This window comes from Bubalus bubalis, chromosome 4 (assembly GCF_019923935.1).
Source record: "Bubalus bubalis isolate 160015118507 breed Murrah chromosome 4, NDDB_SH_1, whole genome shotgun sequence".
In the NCBI taxonomy this organism is placed as follows: domain Eukaryota; kingdom Metazoa; phylum Chordata; class Mammalia; order Artiodactyla; family Bovidae; genus Bubalus; species Bubalus bubalis.
Window position 1 is genome coordinate 45017931 of NC_059160.1, and position 21504 is coordinate 45039434.

Sequence of the window (21504 nt, forward strand, 5' to 3'; positions counted from 1 at the left end):
ATTTGATTATACATTTACCATAGGATACATCTTACCATTAATTCCTTACAGAATCCTTGATCATTTTTTTCTTCAGTAACGTACATCTTTCTCCTGCAAAGAGAGAGTGAGAAAATTTTGACAAATTGTACAACCTGCTTATCTATAATTTGCTTATTATAATGCTGTACAATTTGCAAAGATATGAGATGAGTGATCTTTATGTAGCTGGTGTGGTGCATAGCTAACCTTTTATCCTTTTTTCTCCCTTAGGTCCTGGCTGTAAGTCACCATGGCGCAGCAAGCTGCCGATAAATATCTCTATGTGGATAAAAACTTCATCAATAACCCCCTGGCCCAGGCCGACTGGGCTGCCAAGAAGCTGGTATGGGTGCCTTCTGACAAGAGTGGCTTTGAGCCCGCCAGCCTCAAGGAAGAGATGGGTGAGGAGGCCATTGTGGAGCTGGTGGAGAACGGGAAGAAGGTGAAGGTGAACAAGGATGATATCCAGAAGATGAATCCACCCAAGTTCTCTAAGGTGGAAGACATGGCGGAGCTCACGTGCCTCAACGAAGCCTCGGTGCTGCACAACCTCAAGGAGCGCTACTACTCAGGGCTCATCTACGTAAGTGGGCGGGGCTCTACAAGGTGGGCGGTCCCAGGACATATCTAAATAAGTGGGCGGGGCTCTACACGTGTTTGTGGTTCCAGGCCTCATCTACATAAGTGGGTGGTGTTCGCAGTTGGTAGGATAAGGAGATACTTTGACCTATCTAAGTGGAAAAGTCCTTAATGGACCAGCTTCACCCAGCTTTCTAATATGTAATATGAAAAGTGGGAAGGATTGAGGCCCAGAGAGGGCAAGGGATTTACACACACAGCCAGGTGTTGGCAGGCCTGAGATTGGAAGTCAGGAGTTCTTGATGAAAATATTGTATGGACCAAATTAAAAGCCCCCTTCTCTTGGGGTATTAATATTGAAATTCAGAATTAGTGACTTGCAGAAAAACAAACGGCCTTAAGGAAGCATTGCTTGTCTGTGGATGGGAGATGGGAGTAAGTGCTATTGTCTGGGCAGGGGACTCTTCCCTTGGCATCCTTGATGATTTATGTTAGAACCACTCTGCTGGCCTCTAAGAAATGGTCCTGCTCAGTAAAGCAGAGTGATTCAGGTCATGCGAGTTGGAGCCTCCAGCACCTGGTTCGCATCTTGGCCCTCCCTGAACATTTGACATGGCTACGTGAGGCCTCACTTCCCCATCTACAAGGAGTTGTGAGAACATTGTAACGCACCAGCCAATCCTGGGCTCATTCAGGCTTGGGCTCTGTAGCTGCTGCCATTTGTTGTAGGTGAAGGTAACTCTGACCCTCTGCTCGGCCTTTTGTACGTGTCGCAGTTAAGCTTGGGTCCTGTTAGAGAACCGCTGAGTATGAAACAAATTGATGGCCTGCACTTGCCTATCAGCATACTGCAAATGGGAATATTAGTTATGAAAGTGTGTTAGTTGCTTCGTCTCCCAGAGCATGTGTTTTGCTGTCTAGGCAGGCATGGACCCACGCCTATAAGCTCAGGGGTAGAATCTGAGCCTTTTTTCTGAAACTCTTCAGCTGGAGGCATCAGGCATTAACTCCTGTTCTTGCATCTTTGCTGGCCTTCCCCGGGCACAGACCCCTGTGCCTCCGTCTGGCTGGCCTTTTTCTCAGCATCCTCACCAGAAGGAAGCTGACTGTGCATTTGCCCTAATGGAGACCCCAGCAGGTGCAGGGCTTCGGGAAGATCAAAGCTGCTTGGTGGGGCTGCCTGGGCAAGGGGGCGCCACCTCATTCACAGGTCCCCCCCCCGCCCCCTGCACACGAGGTTCCAAATTGCAACCCTGGGAGCCTTTGTGTGGTGTGTTTGCCTGGCCTTGTGGGCGGCGTGGGCTAATTCTGCGCCACAGCTGCTCTGTCTGTTTCTTCAGTGGGGGGAGGCCTGGGGACAGGGGGCGGTTGGGCACAAAGAGCCTCTGTGGCCTGTGAATGGAGCAGCTCCCTGGCGTGGCTGGGTGGAAACAGAGCCACTTACTCAATGTCTGTGCCTCCACGGGCTTCCAGCGCCATGGGCTCGAGGTACAGCCCCTTGCCTCCCACCTGAGCTGCAGCGCTCATTCCACGGGGCTTAGTTTGATAGTCCACTGATTTGATGGAATTAGCTCGGAGAATTTTGAGGTCCTCTTGAACTCCCCTCAGGACCATCTGCCCACCCAGCTGTCAGAACGACTTGTCTTAGTAAACCCCAGGCTCCTTCTGCTGTCACCACCAGCTGTTTCCAAACATCTGGCCCCACTGCGCGCCCTAAATGTGTGGCCATGTGTCCTTCACTTTCATCAGGCTGGATTTCCTAGAGTGTGGGTTTTCTCAAACCCCAGGAACAAAGCGCACTTGTTTCTGAGCTCCTGGGATGACTTCGCTGCTGCCTGGTCTGCCATCTCGCCCCCACCCGACAGTAGTGGAGGGAAAACCAGAGGTTACCCAAGGCACTCATAGTACCCGAGCCAGAGCTTGCTGATACCACGTGCAGACGGCTTTGCTTTAGAGCTTTCCTGGTCCCTCCTGAAAAAAGTAGTTGGAGGGTAAACAATTGACTGATTATCCCAGGAAGAAAGGAAATTAAGGGCCTTGCATCCCCTCCTCCAAGCAGAAGAGGCAGCCAAACACACTTGTTCATGTCCCAAGCTCAGCTGCTGTTTTGCATGCGGGCCAGTGCATGGTTGGTGGGTCCCTCTGGAGTTCTGCTTTCAGCCTAAATGCTGCTTGGAAAGTTCAAGACCTCTAGCCCTTAGCCAGTGCTGGGAAGGAGCTTTGTCCTCACGACCAGTTCCCATGTGGATCCTGTGTTTGGATTTGGCTACAAGATCCACCCTCATTTTTGGCAAGACTGGAGAGGGCAGGGGTGGAAGGGACTGGACTGACACAGCCCCTCAGATGTGGGCTGCTGTTGGATCCAGAGGCAACACTGTGGACAGTGAGGGTCAAGGGCACTTGTAGCGAGGGAAACAAAAAGATGTGAGGCTCTTGGAGAGTCGGCCTCCACAGCCAAGGAGGTCTGCACTGGCTGAGGGTGGGGAGGGGTCGTGGGACCTGGGTCTGTTTCCAACTCTGCCAGGAACCTGCCCCGTGGTCTTCAGCTGTCACTCAGCAGAGTCGGGGGCTGCAGGTGTGCGTGAGTCATGGCTTGTGGGTCTCGCTTTGCCTGGCTTCTTTGGGGCCTCTGGCCTGTTTTTCTTGGGAGAAGGTGCTTGTGTTGCTCCAGCTGCCTAAAGAGAGCTGTGTCCCTCAGTGAGTACCCATGTCCCCTAGGTGGTCTTGGGAGTCTTATCCAGGTATTAGGAGTCTGTCTTTTTTTGTGTGTTGCAGGGAGGGGGAGGGGGATCTTGGAAGACAAAGAAAATAGCAGGGAAATTATTAGAAAAAGAAGACACCAAAGAAAGGCAGGTCTGTCTAGACTGTTGCTGCTGGAAACTGCTTTCCTGAACTACTCTGAGCCCCTCACTCAATGAGGATCAACTAGCCTGCCTGTGCCCATTTTACAGATTGAGAAATGGGGAGGGAGCAGTTAAGAAACTTGCCCTTGTTGGGATTTGACTCTGGGGTCTGATCTAACCTGGTGAACTCAGACTTGGGGTGTCAGGTGTGTTCCCAGGAGTCTCACTGTGAGTGCTGATGAATTGAGTTCCCCTTCAGCGGAGACCTGAGTCTTGGAGAAAGTTCATGGGGGACAGGACAGTGGTCTTTTTTTTTTTTTTTAAAAGAGATCTTCATGTTATTGTCTCTGGAAGATTCCAGGGAGGGGTTATCTGTCTGTGATCTACTCTCCCACAAAGGATCTATATGGTTGAGGAGCATAATGAGTCTTTCCCAATGCTGGAAAAGTTTTGGCTTAAATATCTTGGAAAGTCCTTCAGGATAGAATAATTTGTATCTTCACACAGTTGGCTTGCTGCAGCTGCATCCTTTTCCCTTTGTGCATCTCTCACGAAGGCAAACACATCTCTTATTGTCCTTACATCTCAGTTTCACAACTGGACTCCTACTGTCCATGAAGCTTGCCCCGTATCTTGCCCAAAGCACATGCTTGTTGACGCGCACAGCTGGCAGCAGTCTTGCAGTCAAGGGAGGCCCCCCACTGAAAGAGCAGAAATGTTGGTGGTGCCCCCATGCCTCAGCAGGTCTGCTGGAGCAGGACCTGGAAAACCAGGGGCTCCAGGAGGTGCTTTCACATCAGGCTGACTTGGGATCCTTGGAGGCAGCAGACATTTTGCTACAGGATTTCCATGACATTGTGAGTCAAACTTCCTAACCCATTGCTGTTTGTCACTCTTTTCAGACCTATTCAGGCCTGTTCTGTGTGGTCATCAACCCTTATAAGAACCTGCCCATCTATTCCGAAGAGATCGTGGAAATGTACAAGGGCAAGAAGAGGCATGAGATGCCCCCCCACATTTACGCTATCACAGACACCGCCTATAGGAGTATGATGCAAGGTGAGTCCCTGAGCCTTCCAAGGGTTTGTCTTTACCTGCAGCCTCGTCGGCAACTTTGCAGGTGCTCCTTCATGTTCACAGCCATGGTGATCCTGTGGATTGGTTATCACTGGTGCTGGTGAGGGGGCTGTGCATCGAGGTCTGTAAGCCACTGCATGAGAGCCAAGACTGGTGGCTGTCAAAGGAGATGTTTATATGTTGATAGAATATTGTACAAGCTTTAAAAAAAAGTGCATTTCCTAATTATTTTCCCAATTTCTCATTCTGATCAAGAGCTCCTGTGCCAGTTCTCTGACTTCCAGGCCGCCTTTTCTACCTGTTATTCCCTTTCCTCCATGATTTTAACCTCTTCCTCTCTTCTCCACAGTCTGGAAACATGTGTGAGTTATTACGTCTTTTAAAAAAACAGACAAAGTCTCTCCTGGATTCTGTGCCCTCTGTAGGTTGTCTCTGCCCTCCTCCATCATAGTGAAACTCTTTAGGCGAAGTATCCACGCTCAGTGCCTCCATTCAGCACTTCTCAGCCATACTCCTGCCCCTGCATGTCATCTGCTGCCCTCCCAGACTGTCTGGTAAAGGCCATCCTCCCTTCTGTGGAGCTCTGGGTTCTTATCTTACTTAACCTCTCCTAGGGTTGGACAGTCTTGACCACTTCCTTTTGAAAGCCCTTCCTTCCGGCGATTTTATGGTTCCCTAATCTTACAGCCCCATTCATGTCTTCTCCCCTATTAACACCTGTTGCTCCTCAAGGTCTCATCCTCTGGACCATGGCCCCACCCGCTTCAGTGGCTTTGCCATCACTTTCCTGCTGAGGACCAGCTCTATTAGCTGATTGCCGCCAGCCCACTGCTCCTAGATGCCATTTCTCCATCCACCCAATCACCCAAGCCTAGAACCTGATTCATCTTACACTGTCCCTTTTTTAATTGGCCTGCTGCCTACCTCTCCAACTTCCTGGTTGCATGGAACTCCTTATATTTCTCTAATAGGCCTTTCTGCTTCACACCACCATGGCTGTTCCATCTGCCTTGCAATAGCTGGCAAGTCTCTACTCTTTTGTTAAAGACGTGACTGAAGTATTACTGCCAGCTAGGGAAGATGTCTGGGCTAACCCTGGTAATACTTTGACTTAGGTGTGGACCAGGCCCATGTTGCCTTTATATTCTCAGAGCTTAGCCAACTACTTAGCATAGGGTTATGTTCTTATATCTTATACTGATAGTGGTTTTTCATGTCTTACTTATTACATGGGCATCCTGTTTTTATTTTTTCTTTAATCTTAATAGTCAATCTAGGCAGTGGTGGTGATGAGTCTTGTGTTAACTTTATCCATGGTTTAGTGGTTTAAAATGGCAACATGTGGGTCTGTCTTGTACCATCCACACAGTGCTGTGGAAGGTGTTTCATCACCAAACTTGGTGAATTATGTAGGATGTACAAGTTTGACCTCCCCTTTGGCTCATGTTCACGTCTATTGAAATTCCTTGAGGAAGCCAGCCTTTTAGTTTTAAAGTAGGATATTGGTTTCAGAGTGCTAACTAGAAGAGTCTGATGGGAGAACATTTTGTGGGATTCCAAAAGAGCCCGAGTCTGTCTCCAGAGGTTATGAGTCAGTTTTCTCCTGGCTCTTATAATTGGCCTCATGCAGGCTGGAGTCTTCTTGGGCTCTGCACTGCTGAGTTAGAGCATGTTCCCATACTTGGATCCTGAACCTAAAAGGTTTTTTTTAGCAAGTGGGCTTTTTCACTTCTCATCAAGCCATTATGATAAGAATAACATAGTGATATACTATAGCATGGCTCCAGGAATTGGAATTTCTGAAATTAGACTGCTAGCCTTTTTTCTAACAACCTGTAGGACTTCTTCCTAAAGAGATTTGCCCAAGTTATATGTGTTCAACCGTGATAATTTTGAGGGACAAAAGTCAGCTCTACAGGTTGGAAGCAGCTGGGGAAAAAAGGAAAAGGGAACTTGCAGAGGACTGGAGCTTTCCTTTGTGTTGAGCAGGAAGTCTTGGCTGTAATGGAATGGCCTTGACAGGGACCAAGGAGCTGCCTCAATTTATGAGGGCAAATGGGTGGGTGTTTTCATCTTTTGGAGAACAGGGTTAGGAAATACATCTGCAGGCATGAGGAACCTAGGGTCTTAGTGCTTCTCTTTAGTGATCTGTGTAGGTGCTGGGTCCACGTATTTTCTGAACCTCAGACTGAAAAGTTTTCATCCACTCTCTGCCTCATGCTGGACTCGGTGCAGCTCTTCAGCCCCCATGTTAACCAGGGACATTTCCAAGTTCCCTCTCGTTTCACATAGTTGACCAGCAAAGCAATCGGCAACAGATTTCTTGTTCTTGAGACAATAGGGAGGAAGTTAATTAACAGAAGTTGCCCTGTTATGACAAGATGGCTCACCAGTAAAGAAAGTTCCCAGGAGGAGTCTTTGGTTCTTGCCCTAAGTCAGGTAATAACAGTGGACATTGGGGTCCTCAGGTTGTTAGAATCAGCTTCTGTCTTTTGGAGAGAGTGTTTTACTTAATACACGCAGCCCCCCTGGCTTTGAGAAACACAAGTCTGTTCTCTGACACACACATCCTAAAAGGCACAGCCAGACGGTTCCTTTTCTGCTTTTTCTTTAAATGAGAACTAGAAAAAGATTTCGTCCCTTAGCTGGCTGTGGCTTATGACATACTGGCATTTATTCTGCCAAATAGGGGAGTTGGTGGCTTTGTCTGGGGACTTTTATGAGAGGAGCTCTTTGACTTCTCCTAGGGACCTCCCTTGCCTTTCATCTCTTAAATGCTCTGGTCTGCCTGTAAGTCCTGATTTATGCCTGCTGCTGTCTTGCAGTTAGTATTGACACTGCTCTCTTACTTTCAGAAGCACCCCAGTTTGGATGATAAATTATATGGTTTCTCTATTTGTTAGACTAAGCCAGGGTTTCTCAAACTGGCACCACTGACATTTGGGCTGGATACTCTGTTGTTGCAGGCTGGGTGGGGGTGGGACTTATCCTGAGTATTATGGGATGCTTAGCAGCATCCTGGCTTCTGTCCACTCGATGCCAATAGCACCCTCCCTCTCCAGTTGTGACAATCAAAAATGCCCCCAGACGTAACTATTGAACGTTCTCTGGGGGCGCAAAATTGCCCCCACTTACTTCAGAACTATTGGACTAAGTTTTGCAGATGGATTTTGTTCTAAGTGTCAGCTCCGATCAATCAGTAGTGCCTTGCCTAGCCCTGTGTTGGCAAGGCTCTGAGACTCAGTGCCAGAGAATGCTGGGGTAGATTAGTGCAGTCTGCCTTGGGCACAAGATGAGGCATGGCGGCACATGGTACTCAAGATTAGGCTATGGAGGTAGGAGATGGAAAGTGCCAGAATACTTGAGTACATTATTCTGGCACTGGAAGTGCTGGCAATCTGGGCAGAGAGACTGACATGTTTGTACACAGAGATCTGTGGGCGAAGCTGTATAACAATGAGATGCCACCTATACCCGCTGTCAGCACGACTGCAGCAAGTGTCAGGTGTCTTGAGAGTTTAGAAGATGTTGCCTCCGGGGCCTGGGGTGGTCAGAAAGTCACCACGGAACACCCCGCGGAGGTCAGATCCTGTGGAAAGGCTGGCAGGTATGTGTCAATAAATGGTTATGGCACTGCCCAGGTGTGCCTGGCCCAGTTTTGTTTGTTTTAATCCTCAGCCTTGGGTTTAATTAAAGTTGTGGTGACTTGGTAGGTTCACCCTCCCAACCTTGGCTTTCCCGTTGGGTTAATTTGTTGTCCTGGGCATTACTGGGTCTTCCTACCTGTGGTTGACGCTTTCTTAAGGATTATGTAAAAAGTGGAAGGCTTTGAATGATCTGAGGCCGGAAGGATGAGAAGACTGAAGGCGTATATCAGCTCTGGGGGACAGGGTACCAGGGGCTGCCCTGGGGGGAATTTGGGAGTCTCCCTCTGTGGGAAAGACTGCCTGTGTTTTCACTGGAGACCCAGCCAGTTAAAGAATTAGAGCTCAGTTATCTCCCCCAGGAGGAGAAGAAAAGGACTCTCTTCTATGTTAATTAGTTAGAATACCAGGTTTGGTTCACTTTTGGTGACTCTGGTGTTTTAATGAGCTCGGGCAGCAGGGTCTGCTCGCATTCCAGACCTGAACTCATCCGAGAACTATTTAACCCTTTGCTCCACGCTAGTCCCACCTCTGCTCCTCAGTGGAGGCTGCACTAGGGTGGTCGATCACCATGGGCTGGGTGAGTATCCACCTGCCTCTCGGTGCTTGAGTAACCTTTCTAGGTAAGCAAAGAAGGGTAGAATTTGATCATTCTCTTCACATTTGAGGACAGTCCTCCTGCCTCACAGGTAGAAGGACAGGCCCAGAAATGTTAACTGACTGTCCAAAGGTCCCCAGAGAGTCAGCCCCAGAAACCAGTTCTCCCACTCCCACCCTGGTGCTCCTCCTCCAGGGCTCACCACTGGTCCTCCTCCCTGGCTGGAGTTGGAGGGATGCTCCCTGTTGGCTTGGCGGGTTAGGGCCCTCTTTCTGCCTTCACCCGGCCTTGGCGACTGTTGTTCCCATGGAGCTGTCTACCCTCTAAGGTCTTCCAGAGGTGCTGTGGCGGAAGTGCTTCAACAGCCCCTGCATAAAGCAGACTCACAGGACAGGCAGCCGAGGAAGCTGCAGATATGACAATTCTACTTAGGCAGGAATGTGCCGGCCAGGAGGCTCGGGCCCTGCCAGGGAGCCCCGCCAGCCGGCTGCACACAAAGGCCCCGCTGTCTGCAGGGAGGCCTGGAGGCAGTGGCTTACCCTAGGGCCGCACTCTGTTGCCCCTGCCGCCCCACTGTCACTCCTGCCAGCCGGCTGTGCTGGATGCAGCCCTGCTGGGGTTGGGGGCCTGAGAGGCAGGCAGATACACCACAGCAGGAGGGTGGGGGGTCCAGCTTTGACAGATGACACGGCGCTTCTGGAGCAGATCATCAGAGGAGTCTAGTCTGCTGGGTCTCTCTGGGCCTTAGCTTGAAGGAGAGACTTGCCTTGTGAGCAGAAAGTGTGTGGAGAAGAGAGCACGGGGTTTGGACTAGTTGGAGTCTGGCCCTGTTGTGTCCTGACTGATCGGGGTCGACTCTGGGCCTTTATTTTCTCGTCTGCCTCTTGACTGGATAAACGAACTTGGCAGGGTTACTCCAAGGATCGAACGAGAGGCTGTGTCCTGTGACGAATGTCCGATAGAAGGTAGCAGTGGGGCCTGGAGATGCAATGTCTTGAATGAACAGTCCCTGCCTTCTGCAAGAACTGCTCATCACACACTCTCCCACTTGCTTGAAGAAGGTGATAAGCAAACGCTTCCTCAGGTGGCTTCTTAAAGTCTCCTTGGTGAGCCTCCTCCGAGAGGCCAGGCTCTGGGTACCGGCATGGACAGGAAGTGGCTCATCTAGCTGCCATCCCCACAGTCACCGCGTGATACACAGGCGTGTGCTGGCAGATGCAGCCCCTGGCTTGTCTGATCTGGTCCTTGGGCCTTGGGGTTGATGAGGCCTCGAGGGTGGGTCTTCGGGAGGGTGTCGTGCACACGAGAGACAGTTCCTCCCTGGCTCTGGAGCAGTCCTCTGTTTATGTGCTGGTGGGCTACCAGAGGGGCATCGTGACAGGCAGCCCTGGGCCTACCACCCCAACACCAGAGCCCCCATGTAGAGGATGCTTGGTGAAGGCCCCCCAGAAGGAAAGTCAGCTCCTGAAATGAGGCTGCCTACTTACAATGTGGTCACGCCTGTCAGTCTCATTTCTATAAAATGTTCTTTTTAGAAGAGGAATCTGTGGTTAATGAGTCCTTTTCAAGGATTCAGCTCTTGGCTTGCTTTTTGGTTTTGTTTTTGATTCAACCCAGCAGGCCGGCTTTGCTTTGCTTTGGGCCGACTGAAGTGGGAGAGAAGAAAGAAGTGACCTCTCGGAACCTGAAACTTTGCGGGTGGCCGAGAACTTGGCCCCATGTCTCTGTTACTTCACATCTCCCTCCCCGCAACATGCAAACAACAAAAACTCACCTGCAACGTCTCTAATGGCTAAGCTGCTTTGTGCTTTTAACCTCTCTGCTGCCTACAGGCTTGTTTTTCCTGTTTTCTCAAGTTCTTGGCTGGAGACCTCAAGAGAGCGTGTCCCGGTATGTCAGGGCTGGACACTGGTGCGCTTGGAGGAAAGGATTGCTTTCCTTTGCTTGCCTGATTTCTGGAATTAAGCTATCAGAGGAGAACAAGATAAATTCCTCCAAACTAAAGAGATAAGGGAGCTGAGAGTCTGCAGGCATAAAATTCAGGATAACATCAGTGGCTTCTGTAAAATTCCTCTAGTCTTGACCAAGGCTAATGGCCCAGTGTCGACCTTTGTAATAACTCCGTGCTTCTGGCAAACAGGTGGTGCTGATTGGGGCATCTTCGCATGCCACTGCGGTTTGTCTCCTTAGCATTGGTGTTCCTGGTTCTCTAAGTTGGACCGAACCCATCAATGGGACATTCGCAAAGCCAGCTGTCTCCTGGGAGGGCTGTTTGTGCTCCAACTTGAAGCCAGGTTTGTCCTGAGCTTGCCTGGTGCTGTCCATCTCATTCCCTGTTTGTGTCCCTTTGTCTTTCCCGCCTGTACTCTCTGCTGCAGAGCTGTGACCCCGTGGCTTAGTGCGCTCTGTCCAGGAGTCCTGCCTGTCTTTCCTTTTCCATGAGGGGTTATTTCAGAGGGTAAAACTGGCCTCAGGGGTTGTTAGGTCTCTCCAGATGTCCTCATGACCTTTGCTGTGGGCCATCTATACCCACATGTGGCTTTTGAGTCTCCCTCCATCCTGGCAGACCCATGAGAGCTGCCTCAGCAGCAGCCCCACTCTGAGAAGTTCTTGCTCCTAGCCCTGTCTGCCAGAAGCAGTGGTTTTGGCAGGTTTACCTGTGCACTAGGAGCTTACCTGCGTGAGCCACCGGAAGCGTTTTGACCAAGAGGGGGCTTATCTGGGGCCTCCTAACAGAATGAAAGAGCAGTCCCTTGAGTTTCTTTCTAATTGTCAGGGGTGCTAGTGGGGTAGGCCTACCAGACCTCTGGCTCCTGTGCCTGGGGACTGGGGCCTCTGCAGAGTTCACACCCTGACCTTACAGGGGGAGAACATGGACAGAGGCACCGAGTGGGGTCCCCTGGCTTCGAGTGTCTGCTTGGTCTGGGCCCACCTTTGTTCCTGAAGAGAACACGGCTGGTGACACCACCATGTGCTTGGGAGCCACCAGTGGGTTTTTCTCCTCGCTCACTGACTGCAGTGGGGTGCTGGTAGGTTCCCCTGGGTGCCGTGACACAAGGCCGCCGAGGCTTGGCAGCAACCCGCTAACAGGAGGCATTATTTTGCCCCCTCTCTTCCTCACCTCTGATTGCTTCCCATGCACTTAAATAACCCAAGCTCATGACTTGGGCTGGCTTTGGAAAAAGCAGCAGACAGCTTGCAAGGCTGGCGTGACCCTTCGTGAGTGGGAATAGCACGTCACGTGCAGCCCTGAGGCCCTGGCCTATGGGAGCAGTGTGGGGAAGAATCTGGAGGCCTGGCTTCTTGGTCCAGCTTATATGCTTTGACCAAGTCATTGGGTTTCTCAGGACTTGGTGTCCTGACTTCTAGATGCAGTTGATGGGACCACCTGTTGTCTAGAACCTTCCCAGCCCCCACATCTGAGCTCAAACCCATAAGTCTCTCCACATTTTACACCCGGCAAAGTGCCTGGTGTTTTCGCCCACTGGGACCAAAGTGCTGTCTCTGAGAGGGTCTCAGGAGAAGTAACCTGCAGCCCTGGAATTTGTCCCCGCAGCTCGAGGCTTCTGTCCCAGACAACACCGAGCAGGGGTCTGACAGCAGGTGACCTGGGGGTCTGTTGTGCAGTTTTAGCAAAAAAAACAGCCGCCTTGGTGTGGACAGTTGCAGGCCCACTGGTTGTGCCATCTCTCACCCATTCAGGTGGGCTGTTGAAGCTGCAACTGCCCTGTGAATTCATTTTTGCTTGGGCTGTATCCACATCTCAGTCCGTTCTGGAGAAAAACCCGGTTGATCTGAAGACGGGTCCTGTAGGTAGAACCCTGTTCCAGGTGCCCCCAGAGGGAAGCCCTGTGGAAGACCAGCAGCCGTTATCTGAGTGAGCGTCCGATGAGTCAGTCCTGGGCAGCCGCAGTGGGTGAACCAGACCTGTTCCCTTCCTCCCGTACTTCCTGTCGGGGCTGATGTCACATCACGGCTGAGCGAGCCGCGTGGCCTTTTATGGACAAGAATCTGCAGCTCCTCTCTCAGAGGAAGTGAGCGAGAAGGCCCCTCACAGAAGCCTGTAAAGCCTGTACCTGGCCTGAAATACCTGTGGCTGGGGCTCCTCCCCGCCCCTCTCCACAACCTGCGACGGGGCCTCCTGAGCTGGCTGGAAACACCTGTCCATGTGGACGTCAGAATCGGCTCCAAAAGGCCTCAGGGCATTTGGGGTTTAAAATAAAATCCAGGGAGGGAATGGCCTCATCACTGGATATGTAACTTAAAACCTTTCTCATTGTCGTTGTGAGGAGGCCATGCATGTGGGAGAGCTGGAAGGTGCAGAGGGCTGGGGTCATTCCAGTCAGTCTCCAAACCCTGCCCTGTGTCTCGGGCTTTAGGCACCAGCCTCATTTGATCCTTAGAGTGGCGCTGCCAGGGAACCCTGCCCTTGCATTGCCTGGAGGCTGAGGGGCCAGGCATCCTGTGGGGACGTGCAGAACGAGGGTGCTGCCCTGGGATCTAGGGCACCAAGCCAGCGGCTTTATTCTCTCCCCCATGGCTCCAGACACATGGACCAGTAGTTGTAAAGTGTGTTCCCAGGAACCCTGTCTCCACCTCCCAAGCAGCTCTGGTTTTTATCTCCTACTCTTCCAGTACTCTTGCCTGGAAAATCCCATGGATGTAGGAGCCTGGAAGGCTGCAGTCCATGGGGTCGCTGAGGGTCGGACACGACTGAGCGAGTTCACTTTCAGTTTTCAATTTCATGTGTTGGAGAAGGAAATGGCAACCCACTCCAGTGTTCTTGCCTGGAGAATCCCAGGGACAGGGAAGCCTGGTGGGCTGCTGTCTACGGGGTCGCACAGAGTCGGACATGACTGAAGTGACTTAGCAGTAGCTTCATATGGGGGACTCAGAAAGATTTTTTCCTGAGGAAAGGCTGCTGCTGCTTTTAAAGTCTGTATTGAATTTGTTACAATATTGTTTCAGCGTTTTTTTTTTTTTTTTTTGCTATGTGAGATCCTAACTCCCTGACCAGGGATTGAACCAGAAACCCCTGCATTGGAAGGCAGAGTCTCAACCACTTGACCGCCAGGGAAGTCCCTGCTGCGGCTTTTAAAAGAGTTGAAAATCACTGCAGAGATTCGTGTTCCTGTCTCTACCCTGTCCCTGCCGAGGCAGGACCAGGGCAGGAGAGGTTCAGGGGCCGTAGGTCAGGCTACTGTCTTCATCCTATGGTAGCCTGTTTCCCAGAACTGGATTTTCTCTGGTGGGTGCACTTCCCTGGTTCTGGGCTGTCGGATTCCTATCTGTCTGTCTGTCTGTCTCCTCTAGTGGAGGAAGGAAGGGTGTTTTCAAATAAGGCTTCATTCCACACAGGCTCAAATAAGGACTTGAGCAAACAATGGAGTGGGCTGGACTCTCAAGGGTCCGTGTCCCTAGAGAGGACCATATGGGGAGAGCTTATGGAGTGTGTGTTAAGGAGAGTTCTTGCCGGAATGCACTGGGGCCCCAGCACAGTAAACTGAGCCAGAGGAGAGTCGCTGAGAATTCCCTCCACCCTCCCCCATCTCCTGCCTGACCCCTGGTGGCTCAGCAGTAAAGAATCTGTCTGCCAATGCAGGAGCCCTGGGTTTGATCCTTGGCTCAGGAAGATCCCCTGGAGAAGGAAATGGCAACACACTCCAGTATTCTTGCCTGGAAAATCCCACGGACAGAGGAGCCTGGTGGGCTATGGTCCATGGAGTTGCAAAGAGTTGGGCACGACTGAGCGACTAAATAAAAACAATAGCCCTACCCAGAAGAGATGCTTCTGAGCGCAGGAACAGAGCCAAATGCGGTGAGACAGGCTTGTGCAGACCAGGGGCAGTGCCTGCCTCCTAAGAGGTGCCGACCCAACCTTCTGTAAAAAGAGAGAAATCGACAGGTTCTGGGGGATGTGGGCAGGTGGATTTAGGGACACCCAGTGGTTGGGGCAAGAGTTGAGGAAATCAGAAACGCCTCCTGTCAGGTTTCCTCTGCAAAAGTATTTGCCTCAGCCAATGTTCTGGTGAAGCAAATTAAGGTTTCTTTTAAGTGTAAAATTCAGGGGTTGGAGGGTTTCCTTTTAGGCTGTGTTGGCAGTGGTACCTTGGCTTCAGGAGTTAGAGGTGAAAAGTCAGAGAGCAGGGAGAGCTGGAGATGGTGGAGTGGATGAAGCTTACATGAAGCATTTGGTTCTGGAAGTGGGATGTGAAGTGTGTGCAGGCCTCTGTGTAAGTGTCTATCTGTGTGTGTGCACCCACAGGTGTACATGTGCCTGTGTGCGCACTCATGGCTCTGCACATGTGCCCAGGCACGTCTGGTCTCTGCATTCATGTGTATGCATGTTCACATGCAACTTGTCCACAACCCTGTGTGTGTGCGTGTGGGTATGTGTGCACAGTGTGACTGTGTGTGCGTGCCCACACGTGTGTGTCTGGGGCCTCTGCTTCCTGTTGTTCAGCCGTTCAGCATCTGACTCCCCCTCACACAATCAGAGGAATTCCAGCCGTCCCAGGGACCAGGCCCGGACAGCCCTGGGAAAACTGCTCCTCTGGAAGGGATGGGAATGTTTCCTTTTATGGTAGCCTCAGCCGCCACTGCCTGCAGCCTTGCCGCGCCACGCAGGTACATTCTTGCCTGCTGCTAGGGAGCGGGACTGAACACGCTAGCTGCTGGGCAGCCTCTGAGATGCAGCAGAGGATGGGGGAGGGAGGCCTGACCCCTTCACAGCTGTGTTCTTTCTGTTCTGTGCCACGTCCCACCCCCCCCCCCCAAGTCCCCTTATTCTACCCTGGCTTCCCCCACCTTTAGCACCTCCCTCCCGCCCCTCCCCCTGCCTTCCCTTCCCTGCTGCCTTATCGGGGACCCCTCCCCGTCTGTCTAAGGCCCTGCTGCACAGCCTTGAAGGGCCCTGTTCTTTGGGAAAGTCGAGAGCTGGAAGCAAGGTCATCCTCCGGGTCTGCTCTGAACCCTTGCCCAGTGGGGGGCAGGGTGCGGGCTGTGTCCATGTGAGTGGCCAGGTTCCCTCCCCACCCCCGCACTGTTGATATTTCTCAGGGCTGGAGGGGCAGCTGCAGCTTGTGTTGGACACGAGCTTTCTTGTTGCTCCTCCCTGGCTGGACTCCCTTTTTCCGTCCCAAGACAGGAGAAGAGGTGATCGTCAGAAATGTGCAGCCGAGTGGGCTGCTGGGATCAGCGTGCAGGAGGGTCCCCTCGTGGAGAGGCACACGACCTTGCTGTGCAGTATCTGCTGGTGCCCAACAGCTAAATCTATCTCTTGAGGCCGAACACACGGGCCGCCCTGAGTCTGCCTCGAGATGCCGTGTCCTGCAGGGTCCTGGCTGGGCAGTCGAGCCCGTGGGGGTGTTCTTCCAGAAGGCTGATGTCAGTTTCTCTCCAGCACTGAGGCTGCTGACAACTGCTGGAACCCTGGTTACTTCTCAGCTACTTCTTCCACCTCCCTGACCGAGTCAGCACCACCCATCATGGCGACTTCTTGATGGGGAGGTAGATGGACAGCAGCTGCCTGTGGAGTTCATTTCTTGCACAGGCTTCCAGGCTGGGTCCTTTGCACATTCTTTCTGTTTTTCAAACTAATCCTGTTAGGGAGTTAGTAGCATGTTTATGTATGGATAAGGAAACCAGGACTTGGGAACCGCAGACCTCACTGCAGCCAAGTGTCCGCTAGTAGCCTGGTCCTGGATTCAGACTGACTTGACCTCAAGGAGGTGGGTGGGGTGTTCCATGCGATGGGATAAAAAGGGAAAAGAAAAAGTTTTTATTTTTAGCTGTTGCTTAAAATTGCGCACTCAGGACTGAGCCAGGCCAACCCTGATATCTTAAATAAAGCATTTCTGTCAAACTTCGCTTTCAGAGCTGAACATTACTGTTCTGCCTGCCCCCAAGGGGAGAGCATTGTTTACATCCTTGCTGGCTGAGTGGCTCACAGAGCTAGGAGAGTGGCTGAGAGTTCCTGACCCCCAGGCTGGGAGACCCCAGTTGTCACAGAAACTGGCCAGGAGCTGATTATGAAGAGCTTCTGTTCTTTCCTACCTGCCTCTGAACTCACATTACTGAGCACTTTGCCCATGCCAGACACCACACTGGTGCTTTCTCGTGTGTAATTTCCACGTACACTCTTATCCCCCATCACGGGAGGAGGCTGGGCTCCGGGAAGGCCACACCAAGGCAGCATCTTAGCCCAGGGCTGTCCCACTGCAAAGCCAGCCTTGACCCCACCTCTCACCCAGCGTCTTACTTGTGCCTCTTACCTGGATGGGGACAGTGTTTCTAAACATCTGCCGCAGACCTTGTTTCCAACAACCCCAAGTTAGAAATGCACAGGGCAGCCCCCACCTTAGCACTCAGGAAAATAGATTTCCAGGGAGCTTTCCAGAAGTTGGCTTCCTCAGAGGTGGACAGATGGAACTGGGGCTGGGTGGGCAGCCAGGGCGGGCAGTCTGAGCCCCTGGAGGAGGGAGCAGCTGCCACCAGGGAATGTCCCTCCTCCCAGTGAGGCAGGGGATCAGCGTGTGTTGGTGGTGTGGAACCCCCAGTCCTCCTGCAAGGCCAGTGTCTGAGGCTTTCTGCTCCTGGAAGGTGGGGGTGGGGGCAGTGGGCAGCCCTTCAGAAACTGGAGGGGGATGCTTTACTCTCCTGGAGGTTAACCCCATGTCTCTTTTATTTCAGACCGAGAGGACCAGTCCATTTTGTGCACGTAAGTGTTTCTGTCTGGGTGGTGGGGCCTTGGTCACTCTGTTCTGTTCTTACTCTTCGGGACTCCTACCAAAACCTAGGTCCATGAAATCCATTCCCAAGTCAATCCCCTACCCCTTACCCAAAAAGTGAAAAGTGAAAATGTGAGTTGCTCCGTCACGTCTCTTTGTGACCCCATGGACTGTAGCCCGCCAGGCTCCTCTGTCCATGGAATTCTCCAAGCAAGCATACTGGACTAGGTTGCCATTCCCTTCTCCAGGGGATCTTCCTGACGCAGGGATTGAACCCGGGTCTTCTGCATTGCAGGCAGATTCTTTACTGTTTGAGTCACCAGGGAAGCCCCCACTTCCCCAAGGAATAGGCTTAATGTTTGCTACTCAGTGGTCCCACAGTATGAATGAGCTTTATTTCATGGCCAAAGATTTAATCTCCTTCCTCAAAGGAGGGGGTGGGGCTGGGGCTTATAGCCAAGAAGAAAAGCAAGCATTTTCTCAACAAGGCAGGGTTGGGAGCTGATGGCCCCCAGAATGCATTCTCCTGCTTTGAACCTCAGCTTTCTTTACCTGGGCTTCTCACCTCCGTCCTCTGAACCTAACGAGGAGCTGATAAATCAACCCACTGCCGAGGAAGTTAATGATACAGAACATTCTTTCAAGTGAAGTTTCAAGGAAAGATGTATAAGTGCCTTTGACCCCTGAGTCAACAGCTGCTGAAAACTGATTCCTGAGACTTTCGGAAGCAAAGGCTGCCAAGTGACCAGGGCAGGCAGTGGACCGAAGTTTACTCTTGTCATGCCTCTGGAGGGCCATGGGAAAGGACCCCAGTGAGGATTCCAGAGTTTAGCCTGTCCCTTTCCTGCCACAGGCTGTTGCGGGGGTGGAGGGGTGTCCTGCATTGGCACCCACAGAATGGGAGACAGTTAGAGCCTGCAGTGGGAAAGGGGAGACACCAAAGATTTGGCCACTTCTCCCCTGAGAACTACTCTGGCTCTCCTGGCAGGGGTGAGTCTGGAGCTGGCAAGACGGAGAACACCAAGAAAGTCATTCAGTACCTGGCTCACGTGGCCTCATCACACAAGAGCAAGAAGGACCAGGTGAGTGTGGTCTTCCCACGGATGTGCCTGGTTTCCCCAAGGGAGAGCACTTAATGATCCATGGCTTGGCGTTTGGGGGACTGAAGTAGAGGCCAGGCCCACTTTCCTTGAGACTGCGTCCTGGGCTTCCTGGGAGTGGGTCTGGTGAGAGCCAGCCCATTTCCTCCTTGACTGGCCCTAACTCTGAGTTGCTGTGGAAACTGGAGACTGCCGGAAGTTTGCAGTCATGCTGTGTGTCCTCCACTTCTGAGGTTGGAAGACAGATTCCAAAGCTTGGTTCTCAAGTCAATGGAGACTTGAAGGATCTCGGGCAGGCCGGCATTGGAACCCCTGCTTCTGTTCCCTGGTGTTGAAATGCCTCTGGGTGGACAGCCCCCAGTGAAGAGAGAAAAGGCAGCTGCAAAGTCATCTCACTTCCCTTTTTTTCCCCCTCTCCCCCTTGGTGGACTGTGGTCGAACCCAGCGGTGTCCTCGCTAGGTGAGCTGCACGTTTACTGCACGTTGTACACCAGGAATGCGTGTTCTGCCCATCGTGTGCCCTTGAATTACGATTTTTTTCTAAGCAGCTTTTCACTCCACACCATTGTCACTCTCTGCAGCTAGACCTCTTCTTATAGGCTCGGTTCACTGACTCTTGGGAGGAGGGGCTGGGTTGTGACACACGGTGGTCTCGCGTGCACTCTGCAGTGGCAGCCCCGGCAGGAAGGGGACCAGTCTCACCACCTAGCTGTTCTCAGAAGCTCAGAGTTCCCATGCGCACGAGGGCCAGAAGTCCCTGTGCGGAGCCCTGATCGAGGCACAGCAGAGTGAGCGTCTGCCTGACCAGACCCTGACACGCTCAGCGTGCTGGACCAGATGGGGTGGGCAGCCCTTACCGCACTGGCCGGAAGCAGTGCCAAGAATCTGCTCACTGGGCTTCCCCAGAGCGGGGTGTGGTCAGTCTGAAGCATGGCCGTGTGGTGCTCTCTCTGTCTCTCAAGTACACACTCGAACTTCCCTATGAAATCTAAGTGCCACTGGTGTCCCCTACAGCCATCTGGGCGCCCCCCACTTCCCAGGGTGCCATGTGCAGCGTGTGTAAGTAAGTAGTGGTGTGTGTCTCCTTGCATGCAGACCTGGGGTGTGTCCTGCAGAATGTTCTAAAGAGCATAGTCTTCTGGAATCAAACCAGAAGTAACTTTTCATGCGCCAGACTTTGCCAGACATTCTGAATCTTTTTCCAAGGGGTGTCAGGAGTTATATTTAGAAACGAGTAAAGTTTTCTTTTGCTGTCTCTCTCTACCCTCCCCTTCCCCCATTTTCCATTCTTTTTAAGGGACCTATTTTAAAAACAGGCCTGGGGAGGTTAGGAGTTCTCTAGCTGCGGTTTTCCATCTCTGGATTTGCAGGAAAATCCATTTCCCAACTACTGGTTGAATGCCTAGTATGTGTCTGGATCTCCAGAGGATGGCCTTGGTGTTGCTGCCCTGTGGGACAGGAGGGAGGACCACAGTTACAGAGCAGTGACGTCCACCCACGTGTGTTATGTCTGGGGCTGATCCATCTGCAGGTGCAGGGAGAGGCAGGCCCCCAGCACTCAGGATGGCATGTAAGAGCTGTGACGAGTGGAGGCGAACTTGTCACGTCCTCTTTCTCAGGCTGCTGTGTGATGGGCACCCGGTACCCAGCTCCAAGTTCAACTCGAATGATTGAATAGGCTGCCCTTTGCTTCCCACGACCGTCCAGGCCGTCAGTTGTAAAGGCCATTGACTAGTTTGTTTGATTTCCTCGCCTGAAGCTGTGCAGTGATTTTGCGCACACAGCTAGGCCACAAGACACTCTTGAACTCAGTTTGTGCCTTGTGTTCTAGGCCTGTCGTGGCATACGCTGGGGAGCTTGCTCCCCACAGTGACCCAAATGCTCATCCCAAGACCACCCATTGGGATACCGCAAACCTCACCTTATGGGGGTCAAGGCTTTGGCCAGACGGCAAGCTGGCAAAGTGGCGCTGGGTGAAGGGACTTTCCAGATGGACTTCTGGAGTCTGAACAGCGACCTCTGATGCTCTTCCTCCCTCTGGTTTTTGTGTACTAGTTGGAGGCCCCTGGCAGAAACTCCACCCAGGGAAGCCCTTCAGAGACCATGCAGATAATCCCAAACCTCACGAGCACACGCTGCCTATAGCAGTGCCTCATAATTTCACCATATGCAGGTTTCATTGACAAATGTCTCTCCTGTGCCTGGTTAGGCATCAGTGAAGAGAAACCTGTAGGTTCGCCGCCACCATTCAGTTCAGCTGAGTTCAGCTCAAGAATCCGAGCTGGTTGCTGCTGGGTTGGCCTGGTGGCCCCATGTTTCCACAGCAGCAGCCTGTGTCCCCAGCAGAGGCCTTAGCTTTGCCTCTAAGCAGGCTGCTTAGAGGTGGGGACCAAGCTCCCACCTGACTGGGAACAGGAGTGGCTCGGCCAGCCTGGCCACCTGGCCTGTGCTTGGAGAAGGTGTTTTAGTGAGTGGGGGAGCAGCGCTCAAACCAACTCTGGATCTGTGGGCTGCCTCGCTGTCTTCCCAGCCCGTCTGAGCCTGGGGGATGGAAGCCAATATCCTGTGACTGCTGGTGCCCTGCAGTCCTGTAGGGCCTGCTCTGTGGGCTTGACCTCTGCCCCTTGACCTGGCTGCACTGACCCTCCTCCACATTATCTATACAGTCCAAAATCAAGACTCTCCAACCCTGGGAGGATCTCTGACCAGGGATGGCTGTAGTGGGCCCCCCTCCAGTCACTGGTGGCCTTTCCAGACCCCGGAGCATCCTCGGTGTTCTGTAGACTTATGTACAGAATGGTGTGCCTGAGTGGCCTTGTGTGCCACAGGCGTCCCTGGGACGCTGTAGCTCATGGCTCTTTGGGGAGCACCTGCCGCCAGTTCTCCCTTTCATCACAGATTACAGGCAGGCAG

The 21504-nt window shown here is 52.3% G+C and overlaps 1 protein-coding gene across 1 annotated transcript in view; it reads left to right on the forward strand.

Annotated features, from left to right (window-relative positions):
- MYH9 (myosin heavy chain 9) overlaps window positions 1-21504 on the forward strand; it is an 85720-nt gene that overhangs the window by 30464 nt on the left and 33752 nt on the right. The window contains exons 2-5 of the mRNA XM_006056968.4: window positions 253-604; window positions 4346-4502; window positions 17454-17481; window positions 18480-18573. Of these exons, the coding sequence (XP_006057030.3) occupies window positions 272-604; window positions 4346-4502; window positions 17454-17481; window positions 18480-18573 (612 nt within the window). The 5' untranslated portion in view covers window positions 253-271. The remainder of the gene's footprint in view (window positions 1-252; window positions 605-4345; window positions 4503-17453; window positions 17482-18479; window positions 18574-21504) is intronic.